At 41.1% G+C, this 18756-nt stretch overlaps 1 protein-coding gene across 1 annotated transcript in view; it reads right to left on the bottom strand.

Moving 5' to 3' along the window:
* LOC119029619 (protein unc-13 homolog B-like) overlaps positions 1-18756 on the bottom strand; it is a 69389-nt gene that overhangs the window by 30569 nt on the left and 20064 nt on the right. The window contains exons 4-8 of the mRNA XM_037116572.1: positions 16659-16776; positions 16431-16554; positions 13564-13637; positions 13244-13301; positions 10980-11193 (exon numbers count right to left, since the gene is read on the bottom strand). Of these exons, the coding sequence (XP_036972467.1) occupies positions 10980-11193; positions 13244-13301; positions 13564-13637; positions 16431-16554; positions 16659-16776 (588 nt within the window). The remainder of the gene's footprint in view (positions 1-10979; positions 11194-13243; positions 13302-13563; positions 13638-16430; positions 16555-16658; positions 16777-18756) is intronic.

Raw genomic sequence — 18756 nt, 5'->3', positions numbered from 1 at the left:
TTGTTGGGCAACTGATTAACTGGTGGACCAATATTAGCATGTGCTTCTTGACTATTAGGTGGGACAGATTTGTCACTTTCTTTACTCTCAGGGTCTCCTTTAATGATCATGGGCTTCTCATGAATTATCTCTCCCTCAACAGCTGACTTTTCAGTGTTATCTACCTGATGGGTGACGTCAACTGTAGTATTTATTGAAGCACCAGTGACAGCAGAAGTTTCTGGACAAGCTGGCTCAGATGTCACAGCACTACCACTTGTTCTGCTGTTCTGTTGTTCTTGATTGTTTTCTGGCACGGTTGAGTCCACTATGTTCTTTGTGCTTGTCGGAGTGCCAGATGGAGATACTTTAGGTGGTACACTTTCAATCTTAGACTGCAGGTGTGGAGTAGTGCCAGGTGTTGGCTTGGGCTCAGCTGGCATTGTTTCAGGTGACTTAGATGGTTGTCCCATACCCCCAAATAAAGATCCACCTATTCCACCAAGTATTGATGCTCCAGTCTGTGGTCCCGCAGTCTGAGCAGTGACTCCTCCAAATATTCCTCCAAGTAAAGAACTACCAGGCTGTGCTGTTGCCGCAGATCCTCCAAACATGCCACCTAATAATGATCCACCACTCTGGGGGCCTGCAGACTTTGCAGTAGATCCTCCTCCAAACATCCCACCTAATAATGACCCCCCAGTTGTGGGGGCAGTGGGTTGAGGACTGGGCTGTGAAGCAGGACCCTTGAATAAACCTCCCAGTAATGATACTCCTGCCTCTGGAGCTGCTGTCTCAGTGTTAGACCCACCAAATATACTTCCTAGTAGTGATCCTCCAGACTGACCAGTAGCAGCTTGAGGTGCTGTTCCACCCAGACCAAAAAGTGAGTTCTTCTGCTGTTGTTGAGAGCCTTCAGTGGATGTAACTGTTGGTTTGAAAAGGGAAGACATTAAGCCTGTAACTGTGTCAGGCTCTGATGGCTTTTGTTGTCCCTGGACCACAACATTTGCAGACTGAGTGGCTGATGTTTCCCCTTCTATTTTAGGTGGTACTGTATCTTGACTCGACTGATCACCCACAAGCTCTGGTCTTGCAGGTTGTTGTGCTGGTGCACAGACTTCAGATTCCTTAGACGGAATATCATTAGCCAATGCACTTGGCATGTCATTATTTTTGCTATGGACCTCTTCTATGACACTGACATCAGATTTGGGCATGCTTGTCCCAAGACACTGAAAATCACTGTTAGGTTGCTCTATTGCCACTTCCTGCTCTGTGCTTTTGGTAGCAGTATCAATTACAGATTTTTCAGAACCAGCTAGGGCTAGGGTAGTTTTATTGTCAGGTTGCTGTAGTGCCTCTCCCTGCTCTTTGTTATTGATTGCAGTATCAATTAAAGAGTCTGGCGCAGTTTTACTGTCATCAGAGGGTTTCGGTGTTGGAGTTGGAGTGGGTGCTGCAGGTGGAACAGATCCTTCAAGCCTTGAAATTAAACTTTTATCAGGTATGTCATTCGGAGCAGATGCTCCAGGTAAAATGCCACCCAAACGAGATGCACCAGTCTGTGCAGCAGATGTTTGAGAAGATGATCCTCCAAAAATACCTCCCAGTATAGAGCTATTATTTGAAGATGCTGAAGACTGGTTTGCTGCCCCACCAAATATTCCACCAAAGGACCCAACAGTCGGAGGTGCTGTGGCTGAAGCTGCTGATCCTCCAAAAATTCCACCCAAAACAGACCCACCAGTCTGAGATCCAGCAGCCTGAGGAGCAGCTCCACCAAATAAGCCCCCAAGTAAGGATGCCCCTGCTTGAGGTCCTGCTGTCTGAGGAGCAGCCCCTCCAATCTTAGTGGGACCAACTTGAGGGGCAGCCTGAGAAACAGACCCTCCGAACAAACCACCCAGTAATGATCCCCCTGTTTGAGAAGCTGTTGTCTGGGGCGAAGAACCTCCAAACATCGACCCTAATAGAGAACCTCCAGGCTGGGAAGAGGGCTGAGGGGCAGAACCTCCAAACACAGAGAACAAACCTTTGGCTGGTGCATCCTTGGGGCCTGATGATCCAGGTGCAGACCCTGTAGGTGAAGGAGTTACAGTGCTGGGCCCAGAAAATAATGAAAGCAAACCTTTTCCTGGACTGTCTGAAATGAAACCAGCTTGTGTGGATGGAGTCTGTTGGCCTGATCCACTGATCATAGACAGAAAACCAGAAGCTGGTGGTTCTTTAGAGGGAGCGGAATCCTGGGATGCACCATCTGTGCTCATTTCCTTTGGAGCAGTGAAACATTCTGTATTTGGTGCCATTGATGCAACATCAGTGCCTTTAATTGTGGCATCCCGTGTTGCATCTACAGTAGACTCAGTGGATGGACTAACATGTACTTCACTTGATGTTTCACTGGTAGCTACTACCTCTGGGACGGGGCTACTGGAAACAGAATACATTTGGGAGCCTTGTTGCAAAGAAGAAATCTCTTTAGGAGCACTAACAGCAGCAGATGAATTTGGAGTTTGCTGTGGAGGGGACACAACATCATTAAAAACAGAGAGTACACTCTTGACAGGTTCTTTGGGTGCTGCAGTCCCTGGAGAAGTAGACAAATTTGAATTTCCACCATCTCCAGGTGTTTGAGGAGCACTGGGGCCACTAAACATGGAGAACAAAGATTTTCCTGGACTTTCACTAGAGGTAGACAAGCCACCCAATAATCCCCCAAGAACAGAGGTGGCCGGCTGCCCTTGTGCTTGTGGCTTCGTTTGTGTCTGAGGTTCCCCTTGTTGGGTTTGTGATTGAGCTACTCTTTGCTGAGATAACAATGTTGGTGGCTGAGATGGTGGTGGACTGGGATCACTAAACATTGACAACAGTCCTTTAACTGGACTTTCAGATGAAGTTGATGACCCAGGCAGAATTCCCCCAAGAAGAGATCCAGTTTGGGCTTGAGACTGTTGGGTGCTAGGACCACCAAAGAGTGAAAAAATTCCTGAATTTGGAGGGTCTTTTGGAGGAACAGCTCCTTGTTGTGGTACCTCAGCCGCAGACTTCGTTTGAGTAGGAGGCTGAGGAGGACTTGATCCTCCAAACATGGATAATATACTTTTACCAAGTGATTCCTGTTGAGGAGGTTGTGGAGCTGCACTTGGTTGACATGCTTGAGGCATGCTTGATGTATTAGGTGAAGCCTGAGGAGGAGTTGGCCCACTGAAGATTGATAATATACTTTTACCAAGTGATTCCTGTTGAGGAAGTTGTGGTGTGGCACTTGGTGGCCTTACTTGAGGCATGGGCCCTGTATTAGGTGAAGCCTGTGGAGGATTTGGCACACTAAAGATTGATAATATACTTTTTCCAAGTGATTCTTCTTGTGGAGCTGTAGCTGATGCAGGTGTTTGAGGTGTGGGTCCAGATTGGGCAGCTGCGGTTGATCCTGACAGCATTTCTCCAATTGAAAACCCAAACAGTCCACCAGAAGGTTTATTCCCTGAATCCTGTTTTGGTGGCACAGTTTCTGATCGTCTTATTTCAGGACCCGTGGAAGAATTAGGAGAAAATGCCTGGGATATACTTTTGTTTGGAGGTTGGCCCTGTAAAGGTCGAGAGGTGCCACTTTGGTCCATTGTTTGCTGTCTCTGTATAACCTTCGGTCTGGATGTCAGTGAAGCCTCAGTAGCACTAGGTTTCATTTGCTGTTTCTGAGGTGGTGAGGGTTCAGTACTAAATAGGCTGCTGATTGATCCAAAGAGGTTTGGAACTCCTGTGGCCTCTTTACTGGATGTAGTACTGTCTGGTAAGGAAACAGGGCTGCCAGATTTGCTCTGCTGATTGGGTACAGTCTGAGAAAATTTCTGAGGATCTGGCTTTGGTTCTTCTATTCCTACTGCAGTTTTCAGAAAGTTCATGAAGCCTGCCTGTGGCTGTTCAGAGGGTTTTTCCCCTGGTGTATCCATTGGCTTATCAGATGTACGTTGTCCTGGTGGTACAGGTTTATTAAGAGATTCTTTTGATCCTAAAGGCACTGCAACATTGGGCAATGGTGGTGCGGTTGTTTGTTGTCCCATGGTAGCCTGACGTGAAAGTCTCGGTTTCTGTGAAGTTGTATGTGATTGTACCGAGGGATGAGTCACTTGAGCGGTTGTTGGTATTGTTGGCAAAATTCTTCCCTGCGTGGAAGCTGGTTTCTGTATTTGTTGTTTAATACTGTCTGGCTTCACAGCAATAGGTTCTTCTTTGATGATCTTTGACTTCAGACTTTGGAAACCTGATGAGAGAATGTTCTTTGTATTTTTGTCAGGAGCTTGATCACTGGTGGATGTGGTACTATTGTTTAACTCCGTCTGTGATGTTTTTCCAACAAAAGAAGAAATGAGGGAAGACACTTTTTTGACTTGACGATTAGGCTGTTGTTCTCCTGGGCACACTCTTTTTCTCCATTCTTCTTCTAGCACATCATCTACATGCTTTACTGTTACCCCAGTGGATGAACGCCTCCGTTGGCAAGGCTGGTAACAGTTGTGAAGTAGCTGATGATTTAAATTTGCGGCAGGAGTAGAGTTCAGGGACACAGCAACCTTTTGAGCAAGAAATGTCTTCATTTCCTGATTGTTCCAGTAAGGGCCCATATGGTCTTTATTATGACAGGACAGGTCAATGACACCGTTGCATTGATCCTCATACATGTAACTGGCCTGTCTTGGATCCATCCTGACTTTGTTTAACCTGTACGATGTGAAATCTACACCTTGTTGCCCTTGTGACACAAATGAATTTTCAAACATTTGAGAAAACTTCTCAAGATTTAAATTCATGATCTGATTTCCTTTTCTATAGGCAGCAGTCAAATCGAGGGGGGCATTAAGAAGTTGAGAATCACAATGATCTTGACCAGGCAGCCAAAGAAGCTCGTCCTCATTGTAAAGTGGAATTTTGAAGCCACAAACACAAACCATTTCATTGTGTAGCCAAGCACTGGGAAAACCATCTAGTTTCTGTGCATTTCCCAAAGACTCACCTTCGGGGCCACATGCATACACGTATTCACCTGCTGCATCTGTCAGCAAGGCATAAATGTACTCGTGATCTGTGTAAACAAAGTAGCCACAGTCACCGTCCTCTGCTGGCCACCACATTCCTTGTTCCAAAAGTGCCAGCCACTGCTGATACCATTCAGTGTCTTCAAGGTATAGGGAATCTTCCATCTCAGTTTGGGCACTTGGAAGATAGTTTGAATCTATTGGTCTATTCAAATTAAATTGACTCCGATGGCTTATGCCATCCTTATTAACATTTTGTAAGGCTGCGTTATCAATTCCATATTGCCAGTTAGCTGCATAAGATAAGCTGGGTGCAGTCTCCTCATAATAGCCTTCATGATATGAAACCCCATTCAAGCTGTAAGTGCTACCATCATTGAAAGAATGCCATTTCCCAAACTTTGTGTTGCTCTGTTTTGTAGTTAAGTTCAAAACACCCTCTTCATTAGATGCATATTCTCTGTCTCCCAAGTCTTCGTAACTGTTCCATAATTTCCTCTTGGTGTATAGATCATCATTCCTTTGTTCCTCTAACTGATATGGTCTAATTTGCTCTTGGTTACTAACACCATGCCATGGTGTAGAGGAGTTATATGGCTGATATATATTTGAGGGGGTAGAGCAAAGAGCAGATGATGCACCATCACAGCTCTGTCTATAAACTTGATCCTCCCCCTGGAACTGATAATTTAGTGACTCATTCTGAAATTGCTGCCATAGAGCACTTTCACGGATCCACTGGTTTTCATCATAGGAGGGACTCAACCCATAAGGAGACAACTGACCTTGGTACAAATTTTGTCTTGTAGCTTCATACAAAGAAGAATTGCTTCCGCCACTACATAGCTGTGTAGTCATTACTGAAGAATTTGTATGGCTTTGTAAAAGGGAATTAATATTTCCTGTACTATAAGCCATTGGGTGAACTGATTGAAGCGGGCTTGAATAATATAACTGAGATAAATTACCTGTGCTAAATGAGGAGTATGCTGCCTGGCTTTGAAGAGATCTTGCAAAAGTAGCAGATGTTCGTAAATCTAAACTCTCAGTATCAACTGAAGCAGGTGGACAGATTACTGCATGTCGGCTCTTTCCTGGATTGAAAGAACCTGGAACAACTCTTTGAAAGTAGTCCCTTCCAAAGTCTGAGGAAGTGCTTTTTAATTTGCCCACTGGCGACTCTGTGAATCTAGTCAAGGGTGTCTGCTGTTCTGCATTCTGTCCTGACGTTTCTGCTTGTTTAGGAGGTGAGGGGTCCTCGGTTACATTTTTGCTAAACAGTCCAGATAAAAACCCTTGCTGGGCAGTTCTTGGTATCCTCTTCTCTTGTGCTTCATGTTCTTGTGAAGATTGTTGTGTTACATTAGTGTGTAACTGTGTTTGCTGTGGGGTCTTTGTTATTACTGTATAATCATTGGTTTTCTGATGTGGTGATGTTGATGTCTGGCATGTTGTGTCAATATTTTCAGATGACTTTGTTAACTTGCTGAACAATCCTGAAAGCACTCCAGATTGACTTGCTGTCTCTGGCTGTGTTTCAGCTGTCTGGCTGCTTGGTACTTTAACTTGTTGTGTCTCATGGATGGTTCTGGTCTGCTGTTGAGACATATTTTCTGAGGGGGATTTGAAAAGTCCAGAAAGTAGACCAGTTGTGGTATTTGTGGTTGTTTTTTGTGTTGAGTCATTTTGTGGTTGATTTTCATTGGAAGTTGGGTTATTCCTAGGTCTTGTTTGCTCATGGCTGGATTTACTTGGGGGAATTATGGGTGGTTGAGCAGATGGGTGTTGTTGTGTGTTTATGTTGTCTGCTGATGCAAATTTAAAAAGACCAGATAAAAGACCACTTTGTTTGGATGGTTGTTGCTGGAGTGGAACTGTTTGTTGTCGAGTAAAGCCTGGTTTACTTGTCTCCTGCTGGATAACATGCTGACTTGATGTTCTGTTCCTAAAATGAGGCACTTGGTTTGGACTTTGATTAGTCTGGGGATTCAAATCCTCTTGTTTATGCTGAAGACTGCCTTGTTGGTGCTGAACTGTTTGGCTGCTTGAAAATTTCTCTGAGGATGCAAATTTAAGCAAACCAGACAACAGCCCCTTTTGTTGAGGCTGGCTTTGCGTTTCATCTGAAGTCTGCTGCTGACCTGAGTAATTGCCAGGGATGTTCCTCTGCATTTCAGCAACAGAGGGCTGCATGTTTTGGGGTATATTTTCTGTTGATGAAAACTTCAATAGCCCTGAGATAAGGCCCCCTGTTTGTGGAGCTGAGGAACGTTGTTGTGGAGGATGGTTATGAGGAAACTGTGGGGGATTACTGCCCCTTGGTGGCTGACTGTCATGGGACGTTTGTTGTGGCAAATTGCCAGATTGGTCATTCGTAGGACCAAATTTAAGAAGTCCAGATAGCAGTCCTCCTTGTTTCGTTTGATTGGAGCCCATATGAGAGACGTCCTCAGTTGAGCTCCCTTTAAAAAGACCTGTCAAAAAACTTTGTGATTCAGGCTGATTGGGAGCTTGATGCTGCATTTCATGATGGGCTGTTGTTAGTTTCTGATTTGAAATATGTTGTGCATGTGAACCAGATGGCACTCTGCTGTTCTGAGATTGCAGATGACTTGTAAAATTCTGATTTGAACCTGAGGGAGCAGAGGTAGGATTAAACATGCTGGAAAACCATCCCTTCTCAGTGTTTTCCTTGGGCGCAGCAGTATTCAAGGTGGAAGATGCTGAAGTTATATTATGACGTGGTTGCACAGAATTCTGTGTATTCATTGAGGCACTGACATCTTCACTGGATGCAAACTTTAGAAAACCGGAGAGCATGCCTCCCTCTGCTTTGGAATGTTGAGTGGAGACATGTTCAGAGGACATGGAAGGACGTTTAATATTACTATTCAATGATGGGTCTTCCAGAGGTTTTTCTAATCTGGGATCCTGTGTTGATCCAAACACTGGATAGACTGCTATAGGTGGAGCTCCCTGAGGTGGAACGGGGACGACGGGAGTGATCAGTGAACTTAATGACTTCTTAAAAGGGCTGAAGAATCCAGTATTTGCTGGCTGTGTTTGGCCAGTCTGGCTTGCAGGTCCTGGAACAGGCACATTTTCTTGTTTGTTAATCATGGGATTTTGTCTGCTATATAGATTTCCATCTTGTTGTTGACCAAAATGTTTCTGTTGTGATGAACTCCTTAATTCTTCTGATTTCCAACCTCCATCTGCTGTCACTGACCGCTTACCTTGGTGACTGTGTTTCTCATCCCATTGTGTATGGTCCTGAGAATATGCAGACTGTGGTGTCTGTTTGTTTTCAGCAGAGTTCCCAATATCTCCTGCTGAAAAAAGCTTTAAAGGATTCAATTTCCCCAATACCGAATTACCTGGAGCGCTTGGAGGTTTGGTTGTAAACTCAGGGATGTATTCATTTGCACTTTCTGGAGTCTTGGTCCTTGTGAGACCTCTTGTTTCTTGACTATAACCTTGTGTCTTGGCATCATGTTGTGGCTGAGAAGGCAAAGAGCTGAATGATTTTTCATGAGAAGTTTCTACTGGAGATACAACTGCTACAGGTGCAGAGCTATTTGATTTAGGAATAAAGGACAACAGTTTTGTTAGTCCAGATTGTGAGGGTTGAGAAGATGGTGGTTGTGGAGATGTGACAGGCTGTTTTGGGCCTCCTCCAACTCTGTCAGTGAAAGAATTAAATAATGAGCTCATGGCATTTTTCACTCCTGAAATGCTCTGGTCAGTAGGAGTGTGTGTGGATTGTCCTTTCTGATCCTGTGATGAACAATTCTGTTCCTCTCCAAAAGAATCAGCTATATAGCTACCTTGAGATGATAGCCTAGATTTACTTGATTTTGGAAGGGAACCATACTTGCTAATTTCTTCTTCTTTTTCAGCAAGATATTCGGAAACTGTTTCAACGAGACACTGGAGCTCATCCATAGGGTCAACATATTCATCACTTGGTTCCTCTACAGGAGACAGCATTGCCTCTGTAGCCCATCCTCCAATTTTACCTTTCCCACACTTCTTTTCTCGAAGACCCTGAGCATTTTCCATGTGACCCTCATAGGAGTAAGAATACCTGTCTTTGTAATGTCTTGTGCTCTCTGGGTGAAAGTCCTCAGTTATAAAGCCAATGTCATCAATATTCTCATCTACTCCTACATAGGAGTATTGCAGATCCTCAGAAGTCTCTAAATCAAAATCAAACCGTGCCCTCATTCTTGCATCTTGCTCTTTTTTGTATGCCACATAATTCTCCAAAGTGTTGTCCAGCTCAGTTTTAGCCCACATCCTAGTCTTGTAGAGAAGACCATTCTTATATGGCCTCAGGCATGATGTCATACGTTCCTCCTCTTCCTGCATCTCGGCTACCTGCCGCATAAACAGCTCCCCCCTTTTCTCACGGAGCAGCGCAAGGTCAGAGGGAAAAGCCTCTTCTCTCATTCTGTCTGTCTCTGTACTCAACAACCCTCCTGGGTCTCTTATCTTTTTTTTCCGCCGCCGATCAATAGTGTCATAGCCCTCAGGGTAGGTGGCAGGCAGAAAACCACTACAATGACTACTTTGACGGATAGACGTGTGTGATGGCTCAGGGTAGGATTTTCCCATTCGAAGGATAACATTGTCTTCCTCATCATCTAAGAAGTCACTCAGCTGAGGCTTGCCCTGCCCTTTGTATTTGTTTTCCCAATCTTCAACCCCCATGCCAGAATCTACAGGTATAATTCTGACCCTGCCCTTCTGGTTTAATGATCTATTTTAAGTTTAAGAATATATTTGATAAAGGGATGGGAAAGGACACAGGGACAGAAAAGAAGAAGCAAACAAACCAGAAGAAAAAATGCAAACAAGTTAAGCAGTGCGATAAATGAAGAAATTAAGAGAGAACATTTTCATGCAATTGTAAAGATATAATCATGCAACATTCTTAACAGATTACAAGTTCAATAAATATGTAGCAGTCTTTGATGATGTTGTAAGGGTTGAGCACAGCTAAACCTGAAGGCTTTGATATACTAAAAACAAATGGCAAATTCCAGAAATTGCCTCAAAAATACCTTTAGACATTTCAGTGTGCACTGGCAATTAAACTGTATGTGTTTGCAAGACTTAAGACTGAATATCTGCACCTATGTCTGCACACATTTCTGAATTTCGATCTTTGTAAATCCCGACAGCAACAGTCATGCTTATCAGTTCTTCAACACTCAGCCTGCAGAAGTGTTCATGAGTAATGCATGTTAAATCACCACCATATAGTGTACACTGACCAAGTTTTTAATCACAAAAGAAATGCGTGTGTGTCACTGACCCACTTCCTCCTTGTGTGACAGAGGGATTTCCTCGGTGATATGGCTAAACCAAATTCAGAGGCATTCAAACTACTAGGAACTTCAACCAACAAAACACACCCTCAAGACAAAAACAAACATGAACAATGAGCCTTCACTGGCTATAGTCCCATTTTTTTTTCCCGGATATAGAATTATCCGGATCAACTCCCTATCAGTCAACACAGACAGATTTGCTGCAGTCTCAATGGTACGCATGTGTTCCATGACAATCCAAGAGTGAAAGTATATCCCATGCACTGAAACAGTTTGTCTTATGGACCAAAACTGGCCTCACAACAGCTATGTAATAATAATAATAATAATAATAATAATAATAACAATAACACAAGTTTTTGTAATGTCCCCACACAAGCTGGGCCATTTAAATAATTCTGATACTTAAATAATCAGATGCACTGATTCTGAAACTGACTGACTGATTTCAGGGTACACGTATGCATATTATATATATATATATATATATATATATATATATATATATATATATATATATATATATATATATATATATATATATATATATATATATATATATATATATATATATATATATATATATAGTGAGGGTGTATATAGGCGACTTTGTGGATACTCTGTCTACCTGTTTCCTCTCTGATCCCTGTAGTCCAGGTCAAAACTGTGGACAGAGTCTGTGCAAGAGTCGGGGTGGTGCTGCTGCCGAGGCCCCATCGGATACTGGTGCATGGAGGAGTTGGGCTGAGCCGTTGTGTGGTAACGCGGAGGCAGGCTGTTACTCGTCTCACTCCGATAGTCACTATCCCGGTCATCGACAGCACTGTCCTGGTCATCCAGAGCTGCAACAGGGTGAATAAATTTATGACTACTTGAATTTTTCCTGAATCATTAGTGTGTTTCATGTGACTGCAAGCATTTTATATTACCATAATCCTTGCTTATTTTTAAAACAATGTCAAAGATGAGGATGCATCCTGGCTAAGATTTTACCTATCTGGACAAGACGGTTAAAGGCTGAAGAAATAAGGGAATGGATGCCAAGTTAATAGGGAGGTTTAGAGGGCAAATGTCATGCATGTCATACATGCAAGCTCTCCTTAAATGGAAGAAATTGAGCTGCTCTTCATCTATATTATACTATAGATGATGTTGTTTTATTATATATGCAAACATAGAAGTAAGAAGCTGCAGACAGCTTAATTCAAAGAATGTTACAGAATAATTAAATGCGGTTGTTACTACAGTTATAATATCAGATCAATGCCGCTCAAAAGAAGAGCACCTAAATGAAACACTTTTTCAAAGTGTCAGTGCCAAAGAGCTAACCATGAGTTTGGTGTCTGCTGGGGGGGACAGCTGACATCAGAGGTTTATCTTTCCAAAGCGATAAAGTGAGAGGGTGAAAGATAAACTGATTCTGCTGATATCTCTTGGAGTAAAATGGGAGGACAATGAGATGTCAAGGTGACAGAGAATTATAGGTTAGCAAAGACTGCCCCCTATCAGTTTAGTGATGCAACTGCAATTTACACCCTTTAAAATATTAATAAAGGCTCCTACTGTATAGTAGACTATAAATATATAACATAATACACCATCTAACCACTTCATCAGGAACACATGCACAATGTAATTCAGCCAAACACAACAGCCGTGAATTCTTTTTTTTTTTTTTAAACAAAGCTTATAATGTTTCAGTTCATATTGAGACTGTCAGAAATGTAATACTTCTACTTCACACAACTCAAAATAATGCTACAACTGCAAACTACTATTACTTAAATTAATACCTCTCTGACATTGTCAGTCAAAAACATTATAATAAGGGCACCTAATGAAGTGGCCTGTAAGTATTTGTACAAATGTTACTTCTTATCATATTCAAACATGTTTGAGCTGCAACTAAGGATGACTTTATTAATGCATTTCAACACTCTTTTCACAATTTCACACAGACCAAAGTGAACCTTCAGATTCCTTTTTCTGTCCAAACAACACCCCAAAACCAACATACTCTTCATTTACTGAAAAAAAGCAGCAAATCCTTGTATTTAAGACGTTGACACCAGCAGATGTTTTATTTTTTTTCCTTAAAAATGACTGAAACTATTCATTGATTTATAAAAGTCCTTAAAATTTCAGTGAGAAAGAAAAACACATATCCGTGTTGTTGATGAGTTTTCCTGGACCTTTACTTGTGTGCCGTATCAATAATTCACAGATAAAGTAAACGTGGCTTATGGATGTTATATGGCATAGCATAAAAAATAGGAGAACAGCGAGAGCACAAAAGGAAATCAAAAAGCCAAAGGGGATTGAGGAAAAATACTTAGGAAAATCAAGTGTTAAAATGAAAATGAAAGGTAAAATGCAAGGGAACCTTCTAGATTACATGTTATTAGGGAATATGGGACATTAGGACATGCAGAGAGCGCTGAGGGTTGGCCAGGGGTAGAATTTTGATCAAAGTTGTGTTTTACATACTCAGTGGCTCGGCCCATCCGAAATAGTTGCCTGGTGAAAGTGCAGACGTTACAAGTGAGAGGTAGAGTTAGAGGAGGTAGGGGTCATGAGAACCAAAAAAAGTGTCCCCTGTGCTGGAAAATGTGAGGATCAGTGGTTCTCAGAGTGGAAAACAAACTGAAAGACTGCCAAAACAGTAAGAATAGTCAACTCAGCTCAGTAAAATTTGTGGAAATAAAGACAGACTGATGTTGTATGGTCTTCATTTTCAACTCTGATTAACAGGATTCAACTGTTACTATATTAGGCAGTAAACAAGCTCAAGGGAGAGAGAGAGAGAGGAAATTATAGCAAAGCTTAAGAGTTAGAAGGGTGGAGAACTGGCTCCATCTAGAGGCTGAGAGCAGTATGGGCAGGCACACTCACAGCACTGTGAAGCTGCAAATGGCAGTGGGCGACTCTGAACATCATCCTGAAGAGGGTACTACAGAGGAGAGAGAGCCAAACACAACAGCGGTCAAGTGTGTTTTCATGTCGTCATGTTGTTATTAATACCACAGTAACTTAGCACGACACCATCAGCATTCATAGAAACAAACAACCTATAGATGATCTGCGTCATGAGCACAAGAGGTAGTAAACAGGAACATACTAGGACTAGAAAAAACTATATACCAAATGTATGTTATTAACAAATATACACTCATATTCCTTAACACAAACTAATTAGTAAAATTCCACTTTACCTCATCATCGATTCTCATGGTATTGATGCGTTCCAGCTTGCCTGTCCAGTACTGTGCCTCATCATCTGGGATGTCTGGTGCCAAAACAAACATTCACGTGAACCTTTTTTTATATTCCAACATCATGCTTCCTCTCATTTCAAGCAACATTCCAGGATGCCATCATAACACATTTATGACTGTTTAATTTCTCATGAGCCCCTTAGGAATGAGGAAATGAAAATATTTAGTTAGCAATGGCCACAAACTGTGAAGGGATCCAAACTGTCAGGAACATTCTATGTCACAGCGTAAGAGATCCAGCATTCAAATATGCTACAGATGAGTCATGACAGTGATAAACCAAATTAATTTTAAGAGGTGGTAATGGTTACAGTTTACAGTCTAACACAAAATTTAAAATATTAAGTTATACATGTTAGCAGACAGAAAACCTATGCTAAAAGAAAAATAGGCCAAAGCCACATACAATAGAGCTACATGCAGTATACAGTATGTGAGAGAACGGTACAGATGGTATGAAATCAGTTCTAAATCTGGCACTCAACTAAACCATTAAACCATATCTATTACCTGAGACTGTATTCTTTGTCCCAGCCCTGGACTCTCCATACTAAAGCCACTCTACAAACAAATACTAGAGCATTCTATAGCATTATCACAAAAATTATCAACATTGCCTTATCATTCGCAATATCATGATACATCATGGAGGGCTTTAAACTGACAACTGTTAAATCAGTCATTTTTTATGACAGCAAAATTGACAACAAGTAAGCAAAAATTATCAACAGCATGTGAGGAAACTGTTTAGATGTCATGATGTTTATGTGTTGTTGTGAAATATCTACTTAAGACAGTCTGGTAATCAGCTAGCCCTAGCCAATTAATGTTAACCAAATTAACTTCATAATTTACATTCAGCAAGACATAGGTTACTCTGTGATATGCCACCACATGTTGGTTTCGAGTATGAATTCAACACATTGCCAATTCTTAGATATTGCACCTTTAACATGTTACTGACATGTTATGTTATATTTCTTCACGTTTCTTCTCATGTAGATAAAATATTTGTCACTATTTAGTTGTGCTATGTGCCATAAAAAGAAATAAATGATTTCTTTGAATTCATGTATTAAGTAAAGTAAGTATCAGATCAGGTGCTCTCACCATCCCCAATTTCCAGGGGGGTGTGTGCTGCACTGTTGACAGATGCACATTAAAAGGCCACACACACAAAGACCAGGGCTTCAAAGACACACCGAACCACAGCTTTAATGAATGGCTCTGGTGGCACAGAGAATCTCGATGGCCCCCTGCAACCTTGAAAGGTCTCCTCTTAAAACAGATGCTGTCTCCCACTCAGTGGACAGACACCCTGCTTTAACTTTGATGCCTTTTGATCGCATAGCTTGAGCCTGTATATGCAGCACTTGCAATGGAGCTAGAACTACAAGAGGACTTTACACCCACCAAAATTGAAGATCATTGTATTGTCCCTTGGGATAAATTAATTACATTAAATACATTGCGAGGAGGAAGACTCTCGCCAAAATGCAACCTAGGCTTTTTTTGTGAATGCACCCAAGTCAAACCTTCATGTAAATGCATGATTACGACAAAAGAGGCACTTTTAAGATTTACCATATTTTCATTTTCGGGTCACACTCATTTTCAATGTGAGTGCTACGGGGGTTACTAAGATCAACATCGCTATCTTTAAAACACTAAGAAGGCTCGACACAACATGAAACTTTGCTTGTAGGATCACCAGGGTCTCTACACATGAACAAGAGCATTGAGAATATTGTTTAATGTTGTGTCAAGCCTTCTTAGTGTTTTAAAAATAGCGATTTTGATCATAGTAGTGCCTGTAGCACTCCCATTGAAAATGAGTTTGACCCGAAAATGAAAATACGGTAAATCTTGGAAGAGTTTTCTTAAATATGTTCAGACTTTAGAAGATAACATATATAGCATGTTTGGGATAGGTATCTGTCAGCGTGTTGTGGACTTCCTCTTTCCCGAAGTGGTGAGGAGAAAAAATAATCTATGCAACTTAATTTAAATATATGCAAAGGCTGCTGTAGATGATTCCAGAAAACAGTGAATAAACAGTTAACGGAACAAAATTCTTATACCTCATGTTAGGAATATGCAGTTTATAAAAGTTATCTTAATGATCGCTTAATCCTGTTGGCCACAATGGAACAATCTTTTAAAATAAAATTATATTTTTGAACCTAAGTTAATAATGGAGAGCATGCTATTGATGAGTCAGTGCCCCCAATTAATGCAGGACAGAAATGCCTCATCCCCAGCGGAACCAGATAAAGGACATTCAAGAGTAAGACAAATATCTGAGATGATAATCTAAGAGTGTCCCGTTTCTAGCCCTTAGTTGTTAATATTAAGTGTCCTTCATACATTGAGATAATGTTACGTATTCAAAGAAAGGTGTCCTTATATTCTACCCAGGTAGAGTATGTTGTTCTATTCAAGTTGACAACACAGATCAATGGAAGTTATGCTTATATAAGACCACAGGACATGAAGACGTCATCAGTCTGTTACACGGTGCCCCGGGCTGGATGGTGTAGCCTCAGAAACAGACTGCTGACATTTCAGGAGGAAACATGTGTGGCCTTTGTGTAACTCAGTGGATCAAGGTTTCATTTGCCCCCAGGAAACCAGATTTACTAAAGTTCTCTCTATATCACTAATGCACACACTGTAGTCAGAGCAGGTATTTGAGAGAACAGCGCTGAGAAATGTCTTACATAAGCACCTGAACTTTTGTTTCATCGCTTTATTATGGAAGTTTAACAAGGGAAAAAGTGGGGTGGGCAACTCTGATATCTCACCAAAAGGCAGCTCGAAGCGGGTATCTAGAAGGACTCGATGTGGTGTTGGATTCTTAGTGCCATATATCTCATCTGCCTTCATTAGGACTTCTGCATCCAGAAAGATCCAGTCACCGGAGCCCTCCTGCAGAAAGATACTTATATTAATATTTACCTTGGTAAACAATTGGACCCTTTAGACTATCTATTTTTCTAGGCTATATGACGTGTGTTGGTGCATGTTCTCACCTCCTCCGATTGTTGGACACTCTTTAAAGGAATCCAAGTTGTCCCCACCATGGTGTCCCAGATGAGGCCTTTGTTCCACACCTCGACAATGAGGCCAAGGTCCAGCCGGTTGATCTCGCTGAGAACAAAAATGATATTTAGTTATAAAGTAATGTCATGCTTTAATTAAAAAAAAAAAACAAAAACATTTCCTGATAAAATTCATGGGAGATGTCAGTGGATAAAACATGGGGCCGTATAGTTTGAACCTTTGCTATCAGAATAGAAAAAAAGGAAACTTTCCAGTATGTCATCCAATTCACACTCAATGAACCAGAAATTTCTACATAATTACTGGCAGACTCTACAACTGGCTGATAACAAAGGCCACTTCCTCTTTTTCGTTGTGTATTAGCTGTCATAATCCATTCAGCCCTTGTTTTGTCATTCAATGTGCTATTCAAAGGGCTCAAAAACAGCTTGATGACAGCAATAAAACAGCATACCAAATTTGAAAGGAGGCCGTGACAAGAGCATTTGCATATTCTCATTTGTGGCAGTTTACAACTATCGACAGGCCAAACAAAAGGAAGATTAGAGAAAAGATCATCAAAGAGAGCTGCTAATTGAGAGAAGTGCGAGAGGGGAGCGGCGAGTGCCAAGGGTGTCCAGGTGCAGAGACAGGAGCTTTCTAAATTGTGTGCTCATTCAAAATGGCACAGAATAAAATCTAGCAAGGCATTTAAATCAAACTGGTGCTAATTTTAACCGTGACACATCTGTTGTTCAGAGTTATCAAATCAAGTAGATTTGAGTTTGATTTCATCATTGTTTCAATCCTTGTCTTTTATTAAAGCACAAATAAACTAAGACTGTAAGGCTACTTTAGCTCTTTGACTGGAATTGACTTGCAAAGGGCCACGTATGCACTCCCAGCAAGAAGTGGCAAGTCTCTCCCTGATCAATTTATACTTCCACGTCACATTAAAAAAAACAAGAACAAACATCAATAGCTATTCAGAAAAGGCATTATGCTTCATCAGAGACTCTTATGGTACTGCAAACAAATATGACTAATTTCAGTGCTAAAGCAACCAGGTGGATACACAGTGGATACAGAAATATTATATTTTAACAACAGCTTAACGTTTGTTGTTCTTTTAAATCACTTAATGATTGTGGAGCTGGATTTTTAAATTTATTAACTTCAGAGGAATAAATATTTTGGGAAATATTTGGGAAAGGTTTTTTTTTTTCTTTTGCTTTCTTTCATAGAATTATATGAATGGATCGATTAATACTGCTATTGTATCTGTATGGTCTAGCTCTGTCCAAAGGTAACATTTTTTGCCTGGGTGCAACACTTAACATTAACACATTATCACACACTGGTTTGTAAACTGTTTTTATGACTGACAAACGTCTCTGCTCCTGTCGATTTGGCCCACCAAAAAAAAGCACAATTTACACTTTTTACACTTTTAGATACAGATTACAAATAAGCATATGATTTAAAACAGCATATCTTTTAAGTGTTGCTGGTAGGTAGATTATTGAACATTTGAACAAGCCGTTTCCAGTTGATTTCAGTCTTTGTGCTAAGATAAGCTAAACAGCTGCTGGAGGCAGCTTCCTATTTGCTGTAAAGACACGAGGGTGGCTCAATAATCTCATTTATCTCTATGAAAGAAAGTGTATACATATTTCCAAAAATGCCAAACAGGACCTAATTAACTTGAAAATCTTTCAAGCGATCTAAAAACCCAGCAACATAAGCTGCAAGTCAGCTGCTGTTCGGAAAATCTGAATCCCTTTTATTAGATTTGACTTCAGCTGAATCATCATCATCTCCAAGCATTAACAGAACATATCTTGTTTTAACAGCTGGTGCTCAGCATTTGCTGGAAACACTGATGTTTTATGTTGAATAAGACCTAGCCAACACATCATTAATGGACAGTAGAAGGATGAAGGTCTGGAAAAACAAACACAGTTGCAATGAGGGAGTTCACAAAAGACAAACAATGACACACATGCAACAACGTGCAGCCTCTCTTGTCACCATAGATACCTTTCACAGGCAAAGTAAAATGAGGAAATTAAACGAATGAATTACAAG

This window comes from Acanthopagrus latus, chromosome 12 (genome assembly GCF_904848185.1).
Source record: "Acanthopagrus latus isolate v.2019 chromosome 12, fAcaLat1.1, whole genome shotgun sequence".
Classification (NCBI taxonomy): Eukaryota; Metazoa; Chordata; class Actinopteri; order Spariformes; family Sparidae; genus Acanthopagrus; species Acanthopagrus latus.
This window is presented reverse-complemented; position numbering and strand designations above follow the sequence as displayed.